This window comes from Dipodomys merriami, unplaced genomic scaffold (genome assembly GCF_024711535.1).
Source record: "Dipodomys merriami isolate MVZ:Mamm:240054 unplaced genomic scaffold, mDipMer1.0.p SCAF_137, whole genome shotgun sequence".
In the NCBI taxonomy this organism is placed as follows: Eukaryota; Metazoa; Chordata; class Mammalia; order Rodentia; family Heteromyidae; genus Dipodomys; species Dipodomys merriami.
The window spans coordinates 879,716-901,850 of NW_027202682.1; the positions used below are offsets into that span (position 1 = coordinate 879,716).

General features: G+C 46.8%; 1 protein-coding gene across 4 annotated transcripts; it reads right to left on the bottom strand.

Moving 5' to 3' along the window:
- Positions 1-102: 102 nt before the first annotated feature.
- On the bottom strand, positions 103-20,779 carry LOC138825371 (putative RNA-binding protein Luc7-like 1). 4 transcript variants are annotated; one of them, XM_070019827.1, is made up of 11 exons: positions 20,544-20,779; positions 19,720-19,790; positions 18,646-18,740; positions 12,590-12,688; positions 9,343-9,453; positions 8,065-8,208; positions 6,420-6,596; positions 4,778-4,866; positions 2,538-2,567; positions 987-1,160; positions 103-448 (listed from the first exon to the last, which is right to left on the bottom strand). In XM_070019827.1, the coding sequence occupies exons 4-11, from the start codon at positions 12,683-12,685 to the stop codon at positions 307-309; spliced, it is 963 nt and encodes a 320-aa protein (XP_069875928.1). In that variant the 5' UTR covers positions 12,686-12,688; positions 18,646-18,740; positions 19,720-19,790; positions 20,544-20,779; the 3' UTR covers positions 103-306. The 4 variants fall into 4 exon arrangements, with proteins under 4 accessions (XP_069875928.1, XP_069875927.1, XP_069875926.1 ...); XM_070019826.1 differs by having other exon boundaries at positions 18,818-19,790; positions 20,544-20,571; XM_070019825.1 differs by lacking the exon at positions 19,720-19,790 and having other exon boundaries at positions 20,544-20,702.
- Positions 20,780-22,135: the final 1,356 nt, after the last annotated feature.

Here is a 22,135-nt window from a genome sequence, read left to right on the forward strand (position 1 = left end):
AACACATCTGGCTCAGTTAAGGGTGTTTTCTAGGAGTGCCCTGGCATATGGTCAGGTCCTGTGAACTGCCTCATGTAGAAGACAGAGAGACCCTAGCATAGCTGACAGAGGCAGCCCATTAGGTCTATTTATTCCTATACAATATAAACCCACACACAGGAGCAACTGTACAACTTGAAGTCACAGCTAGCGCCAAACAACAGAAATGTTTAAACTACAAAAGATGAGTTGTATTCAGCAAATATAGAATAATTTTAGGCTGTGTTGAATGTTTTGTCAGACTATTTACAGCTCCAGGACTAGGGTTCAGATCTCTCCAGCCTCCTTCTCCTCTGACTTCTGAGAAGTTGTCTTCCCATTGGAGCTCTCCAGCCTCCAGTCAGAATACCCTCGCTCACTCCGTCCGCACTCCCAGGACTTCTCTCTCGATGTGCGCTCCCTGGAGAACCTGGGAAAGGGGAACCAGAGGCTAAGAGGAGGCTGCTGTCCCCCTCTGGATGGCTACTCAGGAAGCAACACCAGGCTAGTCAGTCATGCCACCACTACAGCCTAGGGCTACCCGCCTACCACTTGGAATGTTAGGCAGCCACAGAAAAATGACCTTTACAAAGATTTTTAATAAGAAAAACAGAAAAGGAGAATGCAACAAAATTATGGGTGTAGAACATAAAACACTAGGTAAAACTACAATGGGGAAAAAAAAAAGGTCAAAATGAACAACAGCCTGGTCAGAACACAAAGCCTTGGACAGGATGGTCTGTACACCAGGGGAATCCTGGTTCAGTGCAACACCACCCAGAGGGACAGGCAGGAGCTGCTCATACCTTCCTCTCGTCTCAAGCCCTGCGTCCCACAGTTGCTTGGACAGGGTCCCCACAAACTGTGTGGCCACTAGATGTGGCTAAAGGACCCACTGAGAGTCTCACAACACCCTGGGAACACAAAGAGCTCACTCCTGGCTGCAGGTACTGAGTCAGAGTAGTTACTTGTATTTTGCACTCATGTCCCTGGAAGCCCGGCGGTGTCCCCGGCTGTGGCTCTGGGAACGGCTGCGATGACGTCGGTGGCTGTCTCGGGACCGAGACCGGGAAGATTTGCGCCGTTCTCTCGAGGTAGATCTTGACCGTCTCCGACGTCGATCCCGATCTCGGGAGCGTGACCTGAGATAAATCAGAAAGTGCTGGGGGCCAAGCTCGCTCCATGAGAGACAAACCCCACTAGGTTAACCTTCAGGCTCCTTTTCTGTCCACAGCATCACTATTATGTTTCTCCTTCCTCTTAAAAATGTACACAATGTTTGTAATTGTCCCATGGATTAATCTGACTGTTCCTCTGAATGATGTCTTCTAAAGAAGGATCCAGGTACTTCTAGTCAGCCTGCAGGCCTTTGAAAACTTCCTTTTCAAAATGAATTGGGGCCTAGAGATAATTTTTACTATGCTGAGCCCCAACCAGCATGTCCTTCTCAAGTCAGCCCAGATAGAAGTCATAAAGTGGTAAACATCACGTATTAAGAAAAATACTGGGGGCTGGGAAGGTGGCTCAGTGGTAGAGTGCTTGCCTTGCATGCATAAGGCCCTGGGTTCGATTCCTCAGCACAACATAAGCAGAAAAAAAAAAAAAAGCTGGAAGTGGCTCTGTGGCTCAAGTGGTAGAGTGCTAGCCTTGAGCTGAAGGCCAGCACCCAGGCCCAGAGTTCAGGCCCACAACCGGAACCCCCCCCCTAAAAAAAAAAAAAAGAAAAAGAAAAATGTTGCTGGGCACTGGTGGCTCATGCCTCAGGAGGCTGAGATCTGAAGATCATGGTTCAAAGCCAGCCCAGTCAGGAAAGTCCATGAGACTCTTACCTCCAATAAACAAACCACCAGAAAACCTGAAGTGGCATTGAGACTCAAGTGGTAGAGTGCTCACCTTGAGCTGAAGATCTGAGGGACAGGGCCCAAGCAGAGTTCAAACACCATGACTGACAAGAAAAATGTTACAGGGCACTGGTGGTTCATACTTGTAATCCTGGCTATTCAGGAAGCTGAGATCTGAGGATTACAGTTTGAAGCCAGCTGGGGCAGAAAAGTTTGAGACTTTTTTTTTTTTTTTTTTGGTCGTTTGCCGGGACTTGAACTCTGGGTTTGGGCGCTGTCTCTGCACTCTTCAGCTCAAGGCCAGTGCTCTACTACTTAAGCCACAGCACCACTTCCAGTTTTCTAGTGGTTTATTGGAGATAAGAGTCTCACTGACTTTCCTGCCTGGGCTGGCTTTGAACTGTGATCCTCAGATCTCAGCCTCCTGAATAGCTAGGATTACAGGCGTGAGCCACTGGCACCCGGCTATTGAGACTCTTTATCTCTAAGCAACAAAAAAGACACAAATGGTATAGCTTCAGTTGTAGAGTGCCAGTCATGAGCAAAAAACTAAGTAAGGGACAGCAGCCAGGCCCTGAATTCAAGCCCCAGTAGGGGTACCCAAAAAAAGCAAACCACAACAAGTGCTTTCAGAAATAAGACATTCAACTAAGCATTGTGATGGATCTAGAAACCTACCTCCTGCGATCTCTGGTTCTTGAGCCAGACCTAAAAAAGGAAAAAAAGACGAATGACATCCCTAAAGCATTCTAATTCACTGCCAACGCAGGGGTGGGGTCCTAAACGTAAGGTGGAGACTTAATACTTTCTTAGGCATCTGAAATTGAATATGGACAAAGCTAAATTTTACCCTTTACGGGGCTCCTCCATTCTCCCTGCTCCAGTAAGTGGCAATCACAGGCCAGAAATGGCAAAGGTAGCTTCCTTCCTCATTCACACTTCACATGGTCAACAAGCAAATACCATGCTTTACCCCAGATGCCCATCTGCCCCTTGCTTGATTCACACTGCCACCAACTTCATCTGAATCCCTCCCACCCTCAGAGATATTGCTGCTCCACCGGCAAGGGGCCGGGCGCCGGTAGCTCATGCCTGTAATCTTACTCAGGAGGCTGATATCTAAGGATCGTGGTTCTAAGCCAGCCCACGAGTGAGCCAGTCTATCGTGTTGTGGCTCAAGTGGTAGAGCACTCGCCTTGAGCTGAAGAGCTCAGGTAAAGCGCCCAAGCCCAGAGTTGAAGTCCTTCAACTGACCAAAAAAAAAAAAAAAAAAAAAAAGAGTGGCAAGGCATCCTGAATCCAAACCCCAGCCCTCACATATAGCTGTTCAGTACTCCCAAATCACAAAGTGCCACGCCGACCCCAGTAGAGTCTGCTTAGCATGGGAAACCATCTATCAGACCATGATAGGGGCCTCGAGACCTATCTCCAAGTTTTGGGACTTCACCGAAGTCTACCTCAGAGAATGGGGCTTTACAGAAACATATCTCCAAGTTTTGGGACTTCACCGAAGTCTACCTCGGAGAATAGGGCTTCTAAGAGGCCTACTCCTGGGAAAAGGCTGGCAAAACCCCTGGAAAAGATGTGTTTCTGCCTATCTTTTCCTCATAAGAGTGCCTATTAATCTTTTACTGCTTCTACTGCTCTTTGTACTTACTCATTGTCAACGTTCCCTTATTCAAAGCTCTTTCTTAAGAGTGTTGACGACTCCAATATCTGATGAGTGTCTTAAAAATATGACTAACTCACCAGAGTTAAGTGCTACCCTGAAACCCCTCTTATGGAGGCTAGTAGACAAGTTATAAGTAAATATAAAAGTATTGGGGGTTTCACAAAGTCACTCCAGCAGAAGGAATTGTAAGAAATTTACAAGAAGCTGTAGGTGCAGCTAGAACAGAAAGAATGTATGGCAATTGCTGAGATAACTACTTAGGAGAAAGAACTTCCTGTCACTCTCTTTCATTTGTCAAAAGACTTGCTAAATCTAAGTCTCCTTGGTGCTTACAATTAAAGAAGGAACAGGAAAGATCTTAATGGGACAGTTAAGGCCTCTATAGAATAAAGTAGTGGTTAATTGGTGACAATCATCGAAACCAATTGTATTTCTTAAAAATAGAGGTAAAGCCGGAAACAAGTGCCTATCAGGCGACCAGCTGGTGACGGCCCAAGAATGAAGCCCTGCAGCAAGATTATGTAACCTTTTGCCCTTTCTTATGGAGACTTTTTGCTATAAAAGTTTGTTATTCTCTGCATTAAATCGCACTCAGCACTCAGCATCCACTCCTAATGTGTGTGAGTTGTCTGTTTGCCATCTCCCCGTCCTATTCCAGGTTCCTCCCCTAGGTATCCTCCGTCATCCCGACAGAACCAGGTCCGCGGCAACAAAGTAAATAAATACCACAGCCCATACAAAGCCCTTTCCTGATGGGGGCTTAAGACAGCAACCTGGGTCAGGCGCTGGTGGCTCACGCCTGTAAACCCTAGCTACTCAGGAGGCTGAGATCTGAGGATCATGGTTCAAAGCCAGCCTGGGCAGGAAAGTCTGTGAGACCTTAACTCCAATTAACCACCAGAAAAGTGGTGCTGTGGCTGAAAGTGGTAGAACGCTAGCCTTAAGCAAACTAAACTGCTCAGGGACAGTGTACCAGCCCTGAGATCAAGCCCCATGACTGACAAAACAAAAAATACCCAAAAAAACCCCCAGCACCTTGGCTGCTGGAAGATCAGTTTCCCTATGTGCCTAGCCGTCAAAGGAGCTGGTTCTTAAGGGGAGGAGGAACCTCTCTTTCAGGCAGGCACATGCTATATTTCACTGGACTGAATATATTCCTGCACTCCTTCAAGTAATACAGCAGTACACGGAGCAGAAGCTGACTGAGGCCGGAGGACGACTGTGGCCACTGGCCACCTATGCTCACCTCCTGCTCAGCCGTTCCTCTCGTTCTCTCTCCTCTCTCCTCCTCAAGCGATCCTGGTTTCTTTTTTCTTGCTTTTCAGCCACAGTTTTCTAAAGGAATTAAAAAAACGAGCAAATAAAAATGAGACAAGCCGGCCAACACAGGTTCACACCTATAATCCTAGCTACTAGGAAGCTGAGATCTGAGGACCACGGTTCAAAGTCTGCCCGGTCAGCAAAGTCCGTGAGGCTCTTACCTCCTATTAACCACCAGAAAACCAGAATTGATTCTGTGGCTCAAATTGGTAAAGTGCTCTCCTTGAGCACTTGAGCAGAAAAAGCTCAGGGTCAGCACTCAGGGCATGAGTTCAAGCCCAAAAGCTGACACAGACACACAGACACACACGAGAAACGAGAAACCTGACTGGTCCTGAGGCTTAAACTTAGGGACTGTGCTCTGTCCCTGAATATTTTTGCTCTCTAGCATTCTACCACTGAAGCCACAGCACTACTTCCTGATTTTTACTGTTTTTTTTTGTTTGTTTTTTTGTTGGTTACAGGGCTTGAACTCTGGACCTGGGCGCTGTCGCTCAGCTCTTCAGCTTAAGGTGAGTGCTCTACCGCCTGAGGCACCATGCCACTTTCAGTTTTCTAGTGGTTTATTGGAGCTAAGTATCACGGACTTTCCTGCCCAGGCTGGCTTTGAACCACGAACTCAGATCTCAGCCTCCTGAGTAGCTAGGATTACATGTATGGGCCACCAGCGCCCGGCTAAGATATTCTCTCACTCTCTCTCTCTTTTTTTTACAGGACATGGAGCCTGAACTTGGCCTGGGCGCTGTCCCTCAGCTCTTCAGCTCAAAGATAGCACTATACCACTTGAGCAACAGCAACACTTACCACTGAGCCACCTTCCCAGCCCTCTCTTTTTTTCTTTTGTGCAGGTCTTGGGGCTTAAACTCAGGGACTAAACACTGTCCCTGAGTTTTTTTCGTGCTTAAAGCTAGCACTCTACCACTTGAAGTACAGCTCTACATCCAGTTTTTTGGTGGTTAATTGGAGATAATGTCTGGGGACTGGGAAAGTGGCTCAGTGGTAAGTGCTTGCCTTGCATGCATGAGGTCCTGGGTTGATTCCTCAGCACCATGTAAGCAGAAAAGACCAGAAGTGGTGCTGTGGCTCAAGTGGCAGAGCGAGCGTTCACCTTGAGCTGAAGAGTGCAGGGTCAGAGCCCAGGCCCAGAACTAAGGCCCCATGACTGACAGAAAGGAAAAAAAAAATCTCCGGGTGGTGCCCAAGGTGGCTTCAAACCATGATCCCTAGGGATGGGAATGTGGCTCAGTGGTAGAGTGCTTGCCTAGCATGCACGGGTCCAATTCCTCAGTACCATATAAACAAAAAAAAGATGGAAGTAGTGCTGTGGCTCAAAAGCTACAGTGCTAGCCTTGAGCAAAAGCAACTCAAGGGCTCAAACTTAGGGCTTGGACAGTACTGAGGCCCTAAGTTCAAGTCCTAGAACTGGAAAAGAAAACAAAACAAAAAAACAAAGACATGATCCTCAGATCTTAGCCTCCTGAGTAGCCAGGATGATAGGTATGAGCCGCCAGCACCAGAACATAAAGCTCTTATTCAGGCTTCTCCAGAAACGGACTATATTAACATACCCTCAACTGATCAAGCTTCTCTCGGATCTGAATGAATCCCAAATGTAACTTGCCCCCAAAATGGTCTGCTAGACGGCGGTCATTGTCGTGAAGGCCAAGGTAGGCTGAACAGACTTCACAGACACGGAGCTTTTGCTGCTGAAAACTGGATGCAGGCATAGAATTTCTGTATTCTTCCTGGAGAAAGAGATATGAAGGTGACATCCAGAATCCACTATATAGTATCAACATCTTAAATGGAAATAATTTGACAATAAAAGCGAGTTTTCAAAAAACACTGCCTGTGCCTCACACTTGTAATCCTAGCTACTTAGGAGGCTGAGATTTGAGGATTACAGTTTGACCGCAGCCTATGCAGGAAAGTCTGTGAAGACTCATCTCCAATGACACCAAAAAGTTGGAAGTAGAGGTGTGACTTAACTAGTAGAGCACCACCAGTCTTCAGCAACCCAAGTGTGAACTGAAGCCCCAGGACCAGTAACTAAGAATATAAGCAAAAATAAAACAAGCCAGGCACTGGTGGCTCATGCCTGTAATCCTAGCAACTCAAAGGCTGAGGATCTCAGTTCAAAGCCAGCCTGGGCAGGAATGTCTGTGAGATTTATCTCCAATTAACCACCAGAAAACTGGAAGTGGTGTTATGGCTCAAGTGGCAGACCACTTGCCTTGAGCTGAAGAGCACAGAGATAGCGCTCAGGCCCAGAGTTCAAGCCCTTCGACCAACAACAAAAAAGTAATAATAAATAAAAACAAATAAAAACCCCAACCAACTAGACAAGTCAGAAGTGGTGGTGCCACCATGCCTGTAATCCCAGCCCTTTGGAGGGGAAGCAAGAGTGTCTTGAGGGCTGAGAGTGGTAGAGTGCTTGCCTAGCATGCATGAAGCCCTAGGCTCAATTCCTCAGTCCCACTTACACAGAAAAATCTGGAAGTGGTGCTGTGGCTCAAGTGGTACAGTGTTAGCCTTCAGCAAAAGACGTTCAAGGACAGTGCCCAGGCCCTGAGTTCAAGCCCCAGGAGTGGCAATGAAACAGGTCTACACCAGCCAGGTACATACATGCATGCAAACATACATATCATCTCCCTTTTCTCCAGCCCATCTTTCCACCCCTATTGTTTTACTCAACTCAGTTTGTGTGTGGGGTTAGGTGGTTTTAGCTAAGGGGTTTTGTAGGATCATCCCATTCTACCTAGAGACTACCCCCAAGGAAGTCATTCATACCCTCATAACCCCATCTCTGGTACATTTGCCTTCATGAAATTAATACATGGAAAAGAAGGGATAACAAGTACTCTGTAAATTGTTAGAGTGATGGATATGGGTTATTATATACTTTCCCAGATCTGTAGAATATGCATCAACCCAACCTAAACTGGCCTTTAAATTGAAATCATATGTCAACACAGGTCCACTGATGGTACCCTACTTTACTCTATGGGAGATGTTGATAACATGGGAGGGAGGCTGGTAGGGAAATCTCTGTCTTGCTCTTATCATTGAACTCACAATTGTTATAATCCGTTATCAGTGCCCCATCTTTCTACTCTGCTACTTTAGCCTCCTTCCGGAGTGCCAAGATAACCAACAGCAGCCACTATACCAAGCCACTAACATTTCTCTTTCCTAAGACACTTTTCCACCAACCTCAGCTTCTTTTTTCTTTGCACGAACTTTCTCAACTTCCATAAGAATCTTCTGGGATTCGTCCACATTTCCTTCAGCTCCTAGCTGTTCAGCTTTAGCAAGGAGTTTTCCTATTTCTTCATTCAATTCATGTACCTTTTCTGCCTGAGGGGAAGAGAGATTCAAATAAGCAGAAACCAAGTTTTTTGTTTTGCCAGTCCTGGGGCTTGAACTCAGGGCCTGGGCACTGTCCCTGAGCTTCTTTTGCTCAAAGCTAGCACTCTACCACTTGAGCAACGGCACCACTTCCAGATTTTTCTGTTGCATGTGGTAACTGAGAAATTGAACCTAGGAGCCTCATGCGTGGAGGTAAGCACTCTACCACTTAAGCCACCTTTCCAGCCTCAGAAACCAAGTTTTGAATGCAAGGGAAGTAACTTTTTCTCTCAACACATTCCTGAGGCTCAAACTCAAGGCCATGGAGCTCTTGGGCTGGCTTCAAAACATGATCCTTCATTTACGCCTCTGATAAGCCAATGCTCTGTTCAACATATTTCTTTCCCTAACACTGAAAATAAACCAAACATCTTAAGACCCACAGATAACCACATGTGCATTTTAAATATCATGAGTTTTCTATCACTTGCAGAAATCTGAGAGCTAATGTTTAGAGCCAGCCCCAACTCTTTATCTTAAGAAATTAACCAGCAAAAAAGCTGTTAGTACCGGGCATTGGTAGCTCACACCTGTAATCCTAGCTAGTGAGGAGGTTGAAATCTGAAGACTGCAGTTTGAAGCCAGCCTGGCCAAGAGAGACTCTTATCTCCAACTAACCACTAGAAAAGTAGTGCTGTATAGCTCAAAATGGTAAAGTGCTAGGCTTGAGTGAAGGAGCTCAGGGACAACACCCAAGCCAAGTTCAACCCCTACTGGCTCATGCCTATAATCCTAGCTACACAGGAGGATGAGGTCTGAGGATGGCGGTTCAAAGCCAGTCTGGGCAGGAAAAGTCCGTAAGTCCGTGAGACTTTTTCCTTGGTCAGTCGCAGGGCGTGAACCTTTAGCCTGGGTGCTGTCCCTCAAGCTCTTCAGCTCAAGGTGAACACTTTACCGCTTGAGCCACAGCACTACTTCAGGTTTTCTAGTGGTTTATTGGAGTTAAGTCTCACGGACTTTCCTGCCAGGCTGGCTTTGAACTGTGATCCTCAACTCTCAGCTCTCAGCCTCCTGAGTGGCTAGGATTACAGGTATGAGCCACTGGCACCTGGCAAATGACTCCTTCCTTCCTTCCAGACATACCTTTGCCGAAACTTCTGCACTGATTTCCTCCTGTGTTTCCGCCAGTCGTTTCTTGGCAAGCTCAGTCCTCCTGTCACACTCTGCAATGAAGGACTCCAAATGATCCATTGCCTAGCTCAGGGGAAAGAGAGAGCGATTACTATTTATACAATCTCAGAATCAATTTCTTTTTTGTCAGTCATGGGGCTTGAACTCTGGATCTGGGCACTGTCCCTGGGTTCTTCAGCTCAGGGATAGTGCTCTACCACTTTAAGCCATAGCACCACTTCTGGTTTTCTGGAGGTTAATTGGAGATAAGAGTCTCACAGACTTACCTACCCAGGCTGGCTTTGAACCACAATCCTCAGATCTCAACCTCCTGAGTAGTTAGTTAGGCTTATGGGCATGAGCCACGGGCACCAAATGTTACTTTTCTTTTTACCTTTCTGTTGTGGGGCTTGAACTCAGGGGCTTGGACTAGCACTCTACCACTTTGAGCCATAGTACCACTTCTGAACTTGTAAACTCAAAGCTAGTACCCTACCACTTGAACCACAGCTCCACTTCTGGCATTTTTGCTGGTTACTTGGAGATAAAAAGTCTCATGGAATTTTCTGCCCAGGCTGGTTTAAAACTGATATCCTCAGAACTCAATCTCTTGAATAGCTAGGACTGCAGGTGTGAGGCAGCAATGTGTGGCTCAAAATAGCTTTAATTTCAAAACAACTTCTATCCTCAATAATCTTACCAAAAAACCTCAAGGAGAATGAACACATTGGCCATACTCAGTTCTCTGGGGACAGAAAAGGTTGAACAAGGGCCAGTGTTAAAAGGCTGTATGAAATGCATTCAGTCTTTGTAAGCCACAGAACGTTATTCCCTCATGTTGAGGGCAAAGTAGCCTCTTTCACCTAAAATATGATAAAATAGGCCATATGCCGATGGTTTGGGCTTGTAATCCTGATTATACACAAAGCTAGCTATCATTTGAAAATTAAAGTGTGGAGCCAGCTCAGGCAAACAAATCCAGGAGGGTCTTTGATTCTTTTTCCCAGCAAAAAGCTGGAAGTGGAGCTGTAGCTCAAGGGGGAGTGACCAGCCATGAATTTTTGAAAAAGCTGAGCACAGGGCCCAAAGTCAAGCCCAGTATAAGCATAAAAATAAACAAATTTAGAGAATAGATAAAAAGACACAAACAATTACAACAACTAAGGAGTGATGATCTGTGTCCTGTCCATAGCGGGTTAGTTGTCAGAAGGTATACCAGAGGGCTGTAATCTTAGCTATACAAGAGGAGGCAAAAAGTTACCAAGACCGGGAGCTGGGAAGGTGGCTCAGTGGTAGAGTGCTTGCCTTGCATGCCTGAGGCCCTGGGTTCAACTCCTCAGCACCACATAAGCAGAAAAAGGTAGAAGTGGCGCTGTGGCTCAGGTGGTAGAGCGCTAGCCTTGAGCTGAAGAGCTGAGGGACAGTGCCAAGGCTGAGTTCAGGCCCCATGACCGACAAAAAAAAAAAAAAAAAAAAGTTACCAAAACCATCTCAACAAAAAATATGGACATGCTAGTGTACATCTGTAATTAGTTATGCGGCTAAGAAAATCAGTCTGGAGGCTGGCCATGGGTAAACATGAGAAATCCATCTTTTCTTTTTACTTGAGACCAGGACTCAAACACTGTATCCGAGGCTTGGCTAGAACTCTGCTACGTGAGCCATGCCTCCAAACATGTGAAATCAACCTTACCTGAAATACAATGGCAGGAAAGTCCCTGAGACTCATCTCCAACAAACTACTCAGAAAAAGCCAGAAGAAGTGCTGTAGGTCAAGAGGTAGAGCTTAGCCTTGAGCACAAAGAGGCTTAGGGACAGTACCCAGGCCATGAGTTCAAGACCCAGACAGGCAAAAAAAAAGAAAGAAAGAAAGAAAAAAAAAGGCAGAAAGGGAAGGATAGGGATATGGCTCTATCAAGAAAAACATGATGATAACTGTAAGGTCCGCTCCTGGATAGCTAGCAGACTCTACCCTCCTCGCAGCAAAGTCTCCACCCCGTACCTGCATTACCTAGGCAACTGGGACACCTGGAAGAGGTCACATCTGCATCCGCTGAGGTCACATCTAAACTATATGTGGCCACACCTTTCTCCGCCCATACCCTAGATAAGGCCTAGCCCAGGCCCAGATGCTCTCTCTCTGCTCTTTTCCCCTGCTCTCTCTTTCCCAGGCCTTCCCCACCACGTGGAGGACCAAGATGGTCTGGTGTCAGCTGGAACGATGAATTAACCTATCCCTTACCTGAATATCACGTGCATGGTGCTGTTCTTACTCGGCCACCTCTTTTTAAAAATCAAACAATGAACCACGTTTGAACCCTAGTACAGTCAAAAGCAAAGCAAAATGAAACAAAAAAGATGGCAGTCCAGGGGCTGGGAAGATGGCTCAGTGGTAGAGCGCTTGCCTTGCATGCCTGAGGCCCTGGGTTCGATTCCTCAGCACCACATAAGCAAAAAGAAAAAAGCCAGAAGTGGTGCTGTGGCTCAAGTGGTAGAGCGCTAGCCTTGAGCTGAAGAGCTGAGGGACAGCGCTCAGGCCCAGAGTTCAGGCCCCACGACTGGACCAAAAAAAAAAAAAAAAAAAAGTTGTAAGGGGAGCTGTGGCTTAAATGGTAGAGTACTAGCCTTGAGCAAAAAAGCTCAGGAATAGGGCCCAAGACCAGCACGAAGAAAAAGAAAAACGGACCAGCATAAGGAAAAAGAAAAACAAACAAAAGATTGGTCACAAGGCTGAAGTAGCATAGCATGTGCCTAGCAAGTACAAGGTCCAGCATTCAAGCCCTGATACTACCAAAATAGTGAAGTGGGGCACCTGAGATTTGATGATCCTGTTTCAAAACCAGAGGGGCAGTCAAATCCAAGACACTTTTTTCTCCAATTAAGCGGCAAAAATCTGGAAGTGGAAGTGTAGCTCAAGTGGTAGAATATTTCTTGAGCAAAAAAAAAAAAGCTAAGACATAGGGCACAGTCCCTGAGTTTGGACCCAACCACTGGTATATGAGACAAGCACGCACACGCACATCAAAAAAGGGAAAAATAAAATTCAGGGTAGTAATACGTTGACAGACACAAAGAGATGCTATTTGTCACAGTCTAGTACTCAGCTTGAGTGATAGGATTACAAGTTGCCATTTTATTACTGTTCTTTATTACATTATTCTTGATAGTTCACTCTTAGATTCTTTACAATAAGGATAAACATACACCAAATATAACTTACGTCCAATTCAAAAAACAGGTCTCTTTCTTTACTTGCAATCTCATAGTCTGCACGGAGGGCCAAATCATGGATTTTGGTACATTCTCCTAAATCCATCCGCTGTGGGAAACAAAAAGTTTACACAATTTAAACAAAAAGTTTAACCAATTTATGGTTTACTAAAATTCCAATCAGGGGCTGGGAAGGTGGCTCAGTGGTAGAGCGCTTGCCTTGCATGCCTGAGTCCCTGAGTTCGATTCCTCAGCACCACATAAGCAAAAAGCCAGAAGTGGCACTATGGCTCAAGTGGTAGAGCGCTAGCCTTGAGCTTAAGAGCTGAGGGACAGCGCCCAGGCCCAGAGTTCAGGCCCATGACCAGACCCCCCAAAAATAAATAAAATAAAATAAAATTCTGATCAAACAGTCCAGGAATAGAGCACACATCAGGATTCTGAGGCAGAATCTTCGTAATTTCCAGACCAGTCTGGCTTATATAGACTCTGCCAGTGGCTCACACCTGTAATCCTAGCTACTCAGGAGGCTAGGATCTGAGGATCAAGGTTCTAAGCCAGCCCAGGCAAGAAAGTCAATGAGACTCTTATCTCCAATAAACCACCAGAAAACCATAGTGGCGCTGTGGCTCAAGCGGTAAAGCACTCGCCTTGAGCTGAAGAGCTCATAGACAGTATCCAAACCCAGAGTTCAAGCCCAACAACTGAAAAATCAAAACAAACGAAAAACGTAGTCAGGTTTTGGCAGTCACAACACAGAACTTAACACTTGGCTTTCGGTATAGCTCTTTGTATATTTAAATAAACACGGGGGGGGGGGGCTGGAAAGGTGGCTCAGTGGTAGAGCGCTTGCCTTGCATGCCTGAGGCCTTGGGTTCGATTCCTCAGCACCACATAAGCAAAAAGAAAAAAGCCGGAAGTGGCACTGTGTCTCAAGCGGTAGAGCACTAGCCTTGAGCTGAAGAGCTGAGCTGAGGGACAGCGCCTAGGCCCAGAGTTCAGGCCCCACGACCGGACCCCCCCAAAAAAATAAAAAAATAAATAAATAAAATAAATAAAATAAACAGAAAGCTGGGAAGGTGGCTCAGTGGTAGTGCTTGCCTTGCATGCTGAGGCCCTGGGTTCAATTCCTCAGCACCACATAAAACATAAAAAGCCAGAAGTGGCGCTGTGGTTCAAGTGGCAGAGCACTTGCCTTGAGCTGAAAAGCTCAGGGACAGTGCCCAGGCCCAAGTTCAAGCCCCACAATCAACCAAAAATAAATAAATAGCAGAATAGGTGGCTGATTCAGAACCCAAATAAATGCTCTAGCTATCTCTTTGCCTGATGAATACCCCTGGACAAAAAATAAATGGACAATAAACCCACTGACTGACTATTCTGTGTGTGCGTCCCAGCCCAAAGTGTAGAACAATTTACTACAATCTCTTCCTCTTTTATTTTCTGAGACATGGTCTCACAGCCCCTACTAGCCTTGAACCTTCGATCCTTCGGCCTCTACATCCCTAGTGCTGGTATTACAGTGGTGCACAACCAGGTCCAGATTTGAAGTGTTATTGGTGTGTGTTTGTGTGAACATGTGTGTACACACATACATGCACATGTGGGGTGGGAAAGTGGATTAGTGGTAGAGTGCCTTGCATGCATGGCATGAGGCCCTGGGTTTCACATCTCAGCACCACCTAAGCAGAAAAAGCTGGAAGTGGTGCTGTTGCTCCAGTGTAGAGTGCTAGCCTTGAGCTGAAGAGCTGAGGGACAGTGCCCAGGCCCTAAGACCAACCCAAAACAAACAAAAACATGCACTTGTGTAAACCAGTCCTGGGGCTTGTGATAGGGCCGGGTGGTGTCCCTCAAGCTCTTCAGGTCAAGAAAGGTGAGCAGCCGGGTGCTAGTGGCTCACGCCTGTAATCCTAGCTACTCAGGAGGCTGAGATCTGAGGATCTCGGTTCAAAGCCAGCCCGGGCAGGAGAGACCGTGAGACTCCTATCTACAATAAACCACCAGAAAACCGGAAGTGGCGCTGTAGTAGCTCAAGTGGTAGAGCACTCGCCTTGAGCTGAAGAGCTGAGGGACAGGGCCCAGGCCCAGAGTTCAAGCCCCCACGACCAACAAAAAAAAAAAAAAAAAAAAGAAAGGTGAGCAGCAGGGCGCCAGTGGCTCACAACTGTAATCCTATTTACTCAGGAGGCTGAGATCTGAGGATCGAATTTCAAAGCTAGCCCATGCCTGGAAGTCCAAGAGATTCTTATCTCCAATAAATGACTCAGAAAACCGAAAGTGTTGTGGCTCAAGTGGTAGAGCCGCTAGCCTTGAGCTGAAGAGCTGAGGGAAAGCACCAAGGCCCAGAGTTCAAGCCCCATGACCAACCCCCCCCCCAAAAGCATTCTACCACTGGAGCCACAGTGCCACTTCCAGCTTTTTTTTTTTTTTTTTTTTTTTGGGTCCCGTCGTGGGGCCTGAACTCTGGGCCTGGGCGCTGTCCCTCAGCTCTTCAGCTCAAGGCTAGCGCTCTACCACTATGAGCCACAGCGCCACTTCCGGCTTTTTTCTTTTTGCTTATGTGGTGCTGAGGAATCGAATCCAGGGCCTCGAGCATGCAAGGCAAGCGCTCTACCACTGAGCCACCTTCCCAGCCCCGACTTCCAGCTTTTTGAAGATAAATGTCTCATGGACTTTCCTGCCTAGGTTGGCTTCAAACCACAATCCTCAGAACTCAGGCTCCTGATTAGCTAGGATTATATAGGTATAAATCATCAGCACCTGTCTGGAGTGTTAATGTCAAAATATTATTATTACTATTTTGCCTGTCTGGGAGTTCGAACTCTGGGCCTGGGCACTGTCCCTCAGATCTTCTGCTCAAGGCTAGTACTCTATACCACTTGAGCCACAGTGCCACTCCGGCCTTTTCTATTTATGTGATAGTGAGGAATCAAACCCAGGGCCTCAAGCAAGTGAGGCAAGCACTCTACCACTGAGATACCTTCCCAGCCCCAATGTCAAAATACTGAGTCCAAGCATTCTTATGCTCTGGTTGGCTAAACAATACAACAGCGAATATACTGAGATTCACAGTATCAGTCAAAAAGGTGCATGTCGGGCTGGGAAGGTGGCTCAGTGGTAGTGCCTGCCTTGCATTCATGAGGCCCTGGGTTCGATTCCTCAGCACCACATAAGCAGAAATAGCAGAAGTGGCGCTGTGGCTCAAGTGGTAGAGCACTAGCCTTGAGCTGAAGAGCTGAGGGACCGTGCTCAGGCCCAGAGTTCAGGACCCACAACGGACCCCCCCCCCCAAAAAAGGTGCATGTCAAGTCACACACAGCTGTAATCTTAGCTACTGAGTAGTAGGCTGAGACCTGGAGGATCAAGGTTTGAATCTACCTGGGGCAGAAAAATCCGCCAGGTGCCTCTAACTGACCAGCAAAAAGCTGGCTGGAGGTATGGAGGTAGAGCACCAGCCATGAGCAAACAAGCCAAAGGGGTATAAAGGCTGAGTTCAAGCCCAAAACTATCCCCCTGCTCCCCCCTCCCTAACAAAGGTAGGAGCCCGACCTGTATTCCTACCTACTCAGGAAGCTGAGATTTGAGGATCATGGTTCAAAAGCCAGTCCAGGCAGTAAAGTGTGTGAAACTCTTATCTCCAATAAACTACCAAAAAAGGCAGAAACACAAATGTGGTCCAAGAGGTAGAACAGTAGCCTTGAGCCAAGAAAAAAAGCTCAAGGACAGGCCCTCAGTTCCAACCCCACAACTGTCAGGCGCGCGCGCACGCACACACGCACACACACACGCACACACGCACGCACGCACGCACGCACGCACACACGCACACACACACACACACACACACACGCGACACAAAAGCAGGAATTCTAATAACCTTAAGCTTAAACTACTACTGTGCTCAAAAAACTTCTGCATTATGATAAACATCATTAACATTAGAGGCAAATTAGAGAAGCTTCAGAAGTGCTTGTTCAGCAGTCTATTATCTATCTGAATTCCCAATCCACATCCTAAAACCATTAGCAACCCCAAAACTTATTTCCCACATTTACCAAGTATTTTCTTCATATGCAAATAGATCTCCTGGTTTCCTCCTCCCTTCTAGCGTTTTCTCTTCCTCTACCCTAAAAACCACTTGCCTACATACACAAGCAACTGAGTTCACTCTAGTATTACCACAATAGAAAACAACAACAAAAGCCGGGCGCCGGTGGCTCACGCCTGTAATCCTAGCTACTCAGGAGGCTGAGATCTGAGGATCGCGGTTCAAAGCCAGCCCGGGCAGGAGAGACCATGAGAAACCACTAGAAAACCAGAAGTGGCGCTGTGGCTCAAGTGGTAGAGCGCTAGCCTTGAGCTGAAGAGCTGAGGGACAGCGCCCAGGCCCAGAGTTCAGGCCCCACAACCGGACCCCCCCCCCCAAAAAAAAAAAAAATCCCCAAGCCTATGCTGAGTTGAGTATTTACCCAATTACAACGATTAGAGAGATATTATCCAGTCCATGGCTCCTTACTTACTTACTCCCATAGCTTTACTCATACCAATCCAGATACAGTAACAGCAATCCTGCTGCTCCTCTGATCTCTCTTTCCACCCCGTAGCATACTACATCTCTGAACTTAACAGTTGTTTATTTTTTCATTATTCAGAGTTCTTATCAAAGGTCCCAGAGACACCTTTTTTCACCAGTCTACCTAAAATAGTTCACTGGTCTGACGTGGCAGATCAGTCTGAAATCCCAGCTACTTGGGAAGGCAGAGGTTGGGAAATTAATGGTTCCAAGGCCAGCCCCGACAAAAGGTTAGCTAGACTTTTATCTCAACAAACAAGCTGGGAATAGTAGTTCACACCTGTAATCACGGTTCTTTGGGAGGTATAGACAGGGGGATTAAAGTCCTCCATGCTAGCACACACATAAATGAGACCCTACCTGAAAAACAACAACAACAACTAAGGGCCAGGTACGCATCTACTCAGGTGGCTGAGGCAAAGAACAGTAATTTGAGGTTAACTCAATGAAGTCTGTGAAACTATCTCCAAACACCCAACAAAGCTGGGCAATGGTAGCTCATGCTGGTTAAGATCTGAGGCCTATGGTTTGAAGACAACCAGGGCAGGAAAATTCATGAGACACTTATCTTCAATTCCTCAACAAGGAGGCAGAAGTGGAGCTGTGGTTCACCGGTATAGCACTAACCTTGAGCAAAAACTAAGAGCCAGTAATCAGGTCCTTAGTTTAAGCCTGAGTTCCAGCATTAAAAAAAGGAATGTGGCTGGAATGTGGCTTAGTGGTACAGTGCTTGCTTGCCTAGCATGCATGAAGCCCTAGGCTTAAATCCTCAGTATCACATGAGCAGACAAAGCCTGCAGTGGCAATGTGGCTCAACTGGTAGAGTGCTAGCCTTGAGCAAATGAAGCTCAGGGACAATGCCCAGACTCTAAGTTCAAGGACCAGGACTGGCCTGGAGGGGGTGGTAGTGAGGGGAGGAGGAATAGAGCTCCTTGTTGGGGAAGGGGGGGGGGGGGGAAGAGGCCCAGTGCTTGGCTAGGTGAAAAATCTAGCATACAATAACCTGAAATTAAACAAACCACCTAAATCTACAAAGGCTGAGGTAAAGTATACTTTTCACTACATCAGGAGACCTGTACTACTTCATTGGAACAATCTCACTATAAATTACTACCAACCAGATAGCTTTACAGAGCTTTATGAATGAAAAAAAATGTTCTATAACATAAAATTATATCAAACAAACTCAATCTTTAGAAATGTACCAACTAGGGCTGGGAAGGTGGCTCAGTGGTAGAGCGCATGCCTTGCATGCCAGAGGCCCTGGGTTCGATTCCTCAGCACCACATAAGCAAAAAGAAAAAAGCCGGAAGTGGCGCTGTGGCTCAAGTGGTAGAGCGCTAGCCTTGAGCTGAAGAGCTGAGGGACAGCGCCCAGGCCCAGAGTTCAGGCCCCATGACCGGACCCAAAAAAAAAAAAAAAGAAAAGAAAGAAAGAAATGTACCAACTATTCTATACACCGAGTATCCCAAGAGATCCCCAAACATCCTTACCGTCCCAGCCAGGATGTCATGGGGGCAGCAGTCCAGAAGGTGACTCTTGCAGACTCGGTCATCTGTAAACTTGACCCTCTGTCTGGTTTCGTCTCCTGAAATTCATTTATGGTTTTAAATAAGACAGTATTACAATGTTAACCAAATTAGAGTGTCTGGCACAAAAATTCACCTGGATGATTTGTTGACTATCACTTCTTCTCCCCATCATATACTGAAAAGCTGATCTAAAGATAATTTACAACTGCAGTGGAACACAGTTTTTAAAAATAGTACGTTTATCAAGAAGAATCACACTTAATGAGATCTGACTCCATCACTGTGCCAAACAAGTCGAGTCAGAAGTAAAAGGCTGAGCACCAAAAGGCCATTAGTCAAAATGCACATGTAGGGACTGATATACTAAAACCCATGTAATCACAGTGCTATGAATCACCACTGATGACCTATAGCTGGCAATTTCCACCAACAAAAGCTATTTTCTGTTAAGGACAAATGCACGGGCAATGTCTTGCTCAAAATTACACAAAGAAAAAAGCCTTAAAATTCTATCACTGACTGTTAATTCATTTTTCCTACAGTCCTTTCATCCCCGCCCTTAAAAAAGTTGGCACCTGGGAGTCACTTTTTACAAGACAATACCAAAAAAAAAAAAAAAAAAAAAAGGCAAAAAAAGAACTAGGTTAGTCAATACACACTGTGAGCTCCAACACATACTGTACCCATCTGCATTCTTCAAGAACTCAGCTGCAGAATTTTATGCCCGCTGTTGAAAAGTTTTAAAGGAAAAGTTTTCTTGCCCACACCTGCAGTAAGGAAGTCAGGGGGAATGATACATAAAAGTAAAGGCAAAGTGGTATGTGACAAATTTTAAAGCTAATCTGTGTATAGGACACAGAGCTGTGTAATAGTCAAGGAGGGATATATTTCAGGACTCGCAAGCATCCAGGATTAATGTAGTGTCTTTTAATTGAAAATGTTTTTTTTTTCTTTCTAAACTACACTTTTAAAGTTACTTGTGAAAAAAGCAAACACTTTTTTGTTATAACAGCTTAGAAATTGGTTGTGACTCACGGCTCGATGAACATGAGGCTTTTCTGCAACTCCCTTGCAGATTGATGTAGGCAGGCAAAGATACACTGAACCTTTATAAATAAAATAGAGGGGCCACAATTGTTCAGTTTGTATGAAATAAAAATATGGGAAGCAATTCAAAAGCAACTCATATACAAAGAAAGCTAAAAGCACTTATTCACCTATGAAATAAAGTGCAAAGAATCTGCACAGCCCTGCAAATGTGCCAGTGTGAAATTACAACTCCATTACTTCGGTAGGAAAGAAAACACAAACCACGGCAGGTATAGGGTTTTCCAAGGGTGCAATGGCTTTCTCCTGAGAGGCCATCGCGATCTTGCGTTCCTCCCTACGGTAACCTACCTAACCGCTGCTGTGTGGCTGGGGGCCGGGGCGGGGGCTGCAAGAGTGAACACTCGCGGGAGCCCTCGCGAGAGCAGGTCAGCGCGCGGCTCCCAGCCGGGGAACGCGCGCGCCCGGACGTCGAGGCCCGCGGCCCCCTCGGGCGGGGCTTCTTCCCCGAGGACGCCGGGGAAGTTCCGCCGCCCGACGGCGGCCGCCCGGGCCGCTCCCGGCCCTTCACCGCCTCCCCGCGCGCGGAGGAGCGCGGCGCCGGCCGGGAGCAGGTCGCAGGAGCCACGCGGCCGCGGAGCCCCGCAAGGCGGACCCGCTCACACAAAGGCCCGGCGCCCGCGGGCGGCGGGCGCGGGAGGGCAGCGGCGTCGGCGCAGGCGCACTCGGGCGCGGCCCCCGCCGCAGGCCGCCCGGCGGCCTCGTCCCACTCCCGCCCTCAGCCCCGCGCCTGGCCGGCCGCCCCCACTCACCGTCCCGCGCCGTGCCCATGAGCTGGTCGAGGAGGGCTCTCATCTGCGCCTGGGCGGACATGGTGGCCGGCGGGAACGGCCACAACAGCTTCTCTCAGGTGGGCGACCGCAGCAGCGACGACGAGAGCCTGGTGGCGTCGGCCCCGAGCCCGCACGGCCTTTTCGCCGTGGAGGGTGCCGGGAGGAAGTGCGTGGTGCGGGCGCGGCGCCTGCCGGGAAATGTAGTTCGGGGTGGGGCGCTGGCGGGCCGAGGGGCGGAGCTAAAACCCCAGTCCTAGTGACAAGAAAAGCCTTCAACTTTTTCTTGCTAGCCATGAAATTACCCCGACTTGCGTGTTTGCTTTGTCTTTAAAACAAAAATCATCTGAGGAGGCTTGGGGTTTTCTTGGAGGGAGACGTCTTCTCAATTCCAGCTCCTAATGGAAAAAGTATGCGGAGAGCCGAAGTTGCCTCTGCCACTGGAATCTGGAAAGATAAAATGTGGGCTTTTGTGACTTACTTGTTCCAGCCCAACTCACTGGGACCCACAGCTGATTCTGAATATGTATGTTTCTGGCTTTTGTTTCTATAAATTGTAGCGCTGCTGCGGAAAGGCAGAGAGAGATTGAGAAGGTTTCTTTTCCCAATTTTGGCTAAAACTGTAAAAACATTCTCCCCCCCACCCCCGCTTTTATATTTTATGCCTTCTTTTTCTGGTGAAGGCAAGGGACAGGACCTTGAACCAGGGCTTTTTTGCCAGGGGCACCAATAACAAAATGAGGGTGCTAACTGTGCCTCTCATGACTTTGCAAGAGCAAATGAAATTAAATTAGATCCTACGATGACTCCCTCTGTAAGTTCATGATCTTCCATTTAGAGGGTAAAAGGAAATGTGAAAACAATATTATGTTGCAATGGAGCTATAATGTGCATCTGGGTGTATAAATTGGGCATATTGCTGTTAATTGACAGAATTGGGTTAGTCTGGCTCTTACTGTACCATCCACATTACCTTCATCTTTTACCTGAAGACAGGAACAACTTTGCTAGGGAGTTTCCCCATTTTCATTTTCAACTCTCTCCCCCCAAAATACACAAATATTGCCTCCACAAAGCAGGGCATGTGATCTCTTGAATGGAAACTCAATTACAGAATGTCTTTCCATTTGTACTTAGAATAAAACTTGAACTCCTTTCTATAGGTAATTATTCTAAGAAATCTGGTCCCTTTGGGGCCATATCTCCTATGGATTCTACTCTGGATAAGACCATTAGGTGCTACTTCTAGTATTAAAACATCTTTGTAACATTGAAATTGGAAATTTAAAAAGAAAGACATTCTAAGACTAGGAGTTAGGACACTGGTGGCTCATGCCTTTAATCATAGCTACTCAGGAGGTTGAGATCAGAGGATCCAGGTTCTGTTTTTTGTTTTAACATTGTTGGTTATGGGGCTTGCACTCTGGGCCTGGGTGCTTTTCCTGTGCTCTTCAGCTCAAGGCGAGTGCTCTACTGCTTGAGTCACACCACCACTTCCAGTTTTTTAGTGGTTTGTTGGAGATAAGAGTATCAGGGAGTTTCCTGCCCAGGCTGGCTTTGAACTGTGATCCTCA

Bases quoted from the DNA above. Each gene is read 5' to 3' on its own strand.
- LOC138825371 (XM_070019825.1), bottom strand. From the start codon at position 20,604: ATGTCCGCCCAGGCGCAGATGAGAGCCCTCCTCGACCAGCTCATGGGC. The intron at 8,209-9,342 runs GTATGTCTGGAA...TCTTCCCCTCAG, and splicing joins GTGCAGAAGTTTCGGCAAAG to GCAGAAAAGGTACATGAATT. The intron at 4,867-6,419 runs GTATGTTAATAT...TAATTCCTTTAG, and splicing joins AGAAGCTTGATCAGTTGAGG to AAAACTGTGGCTGAAAAGCA.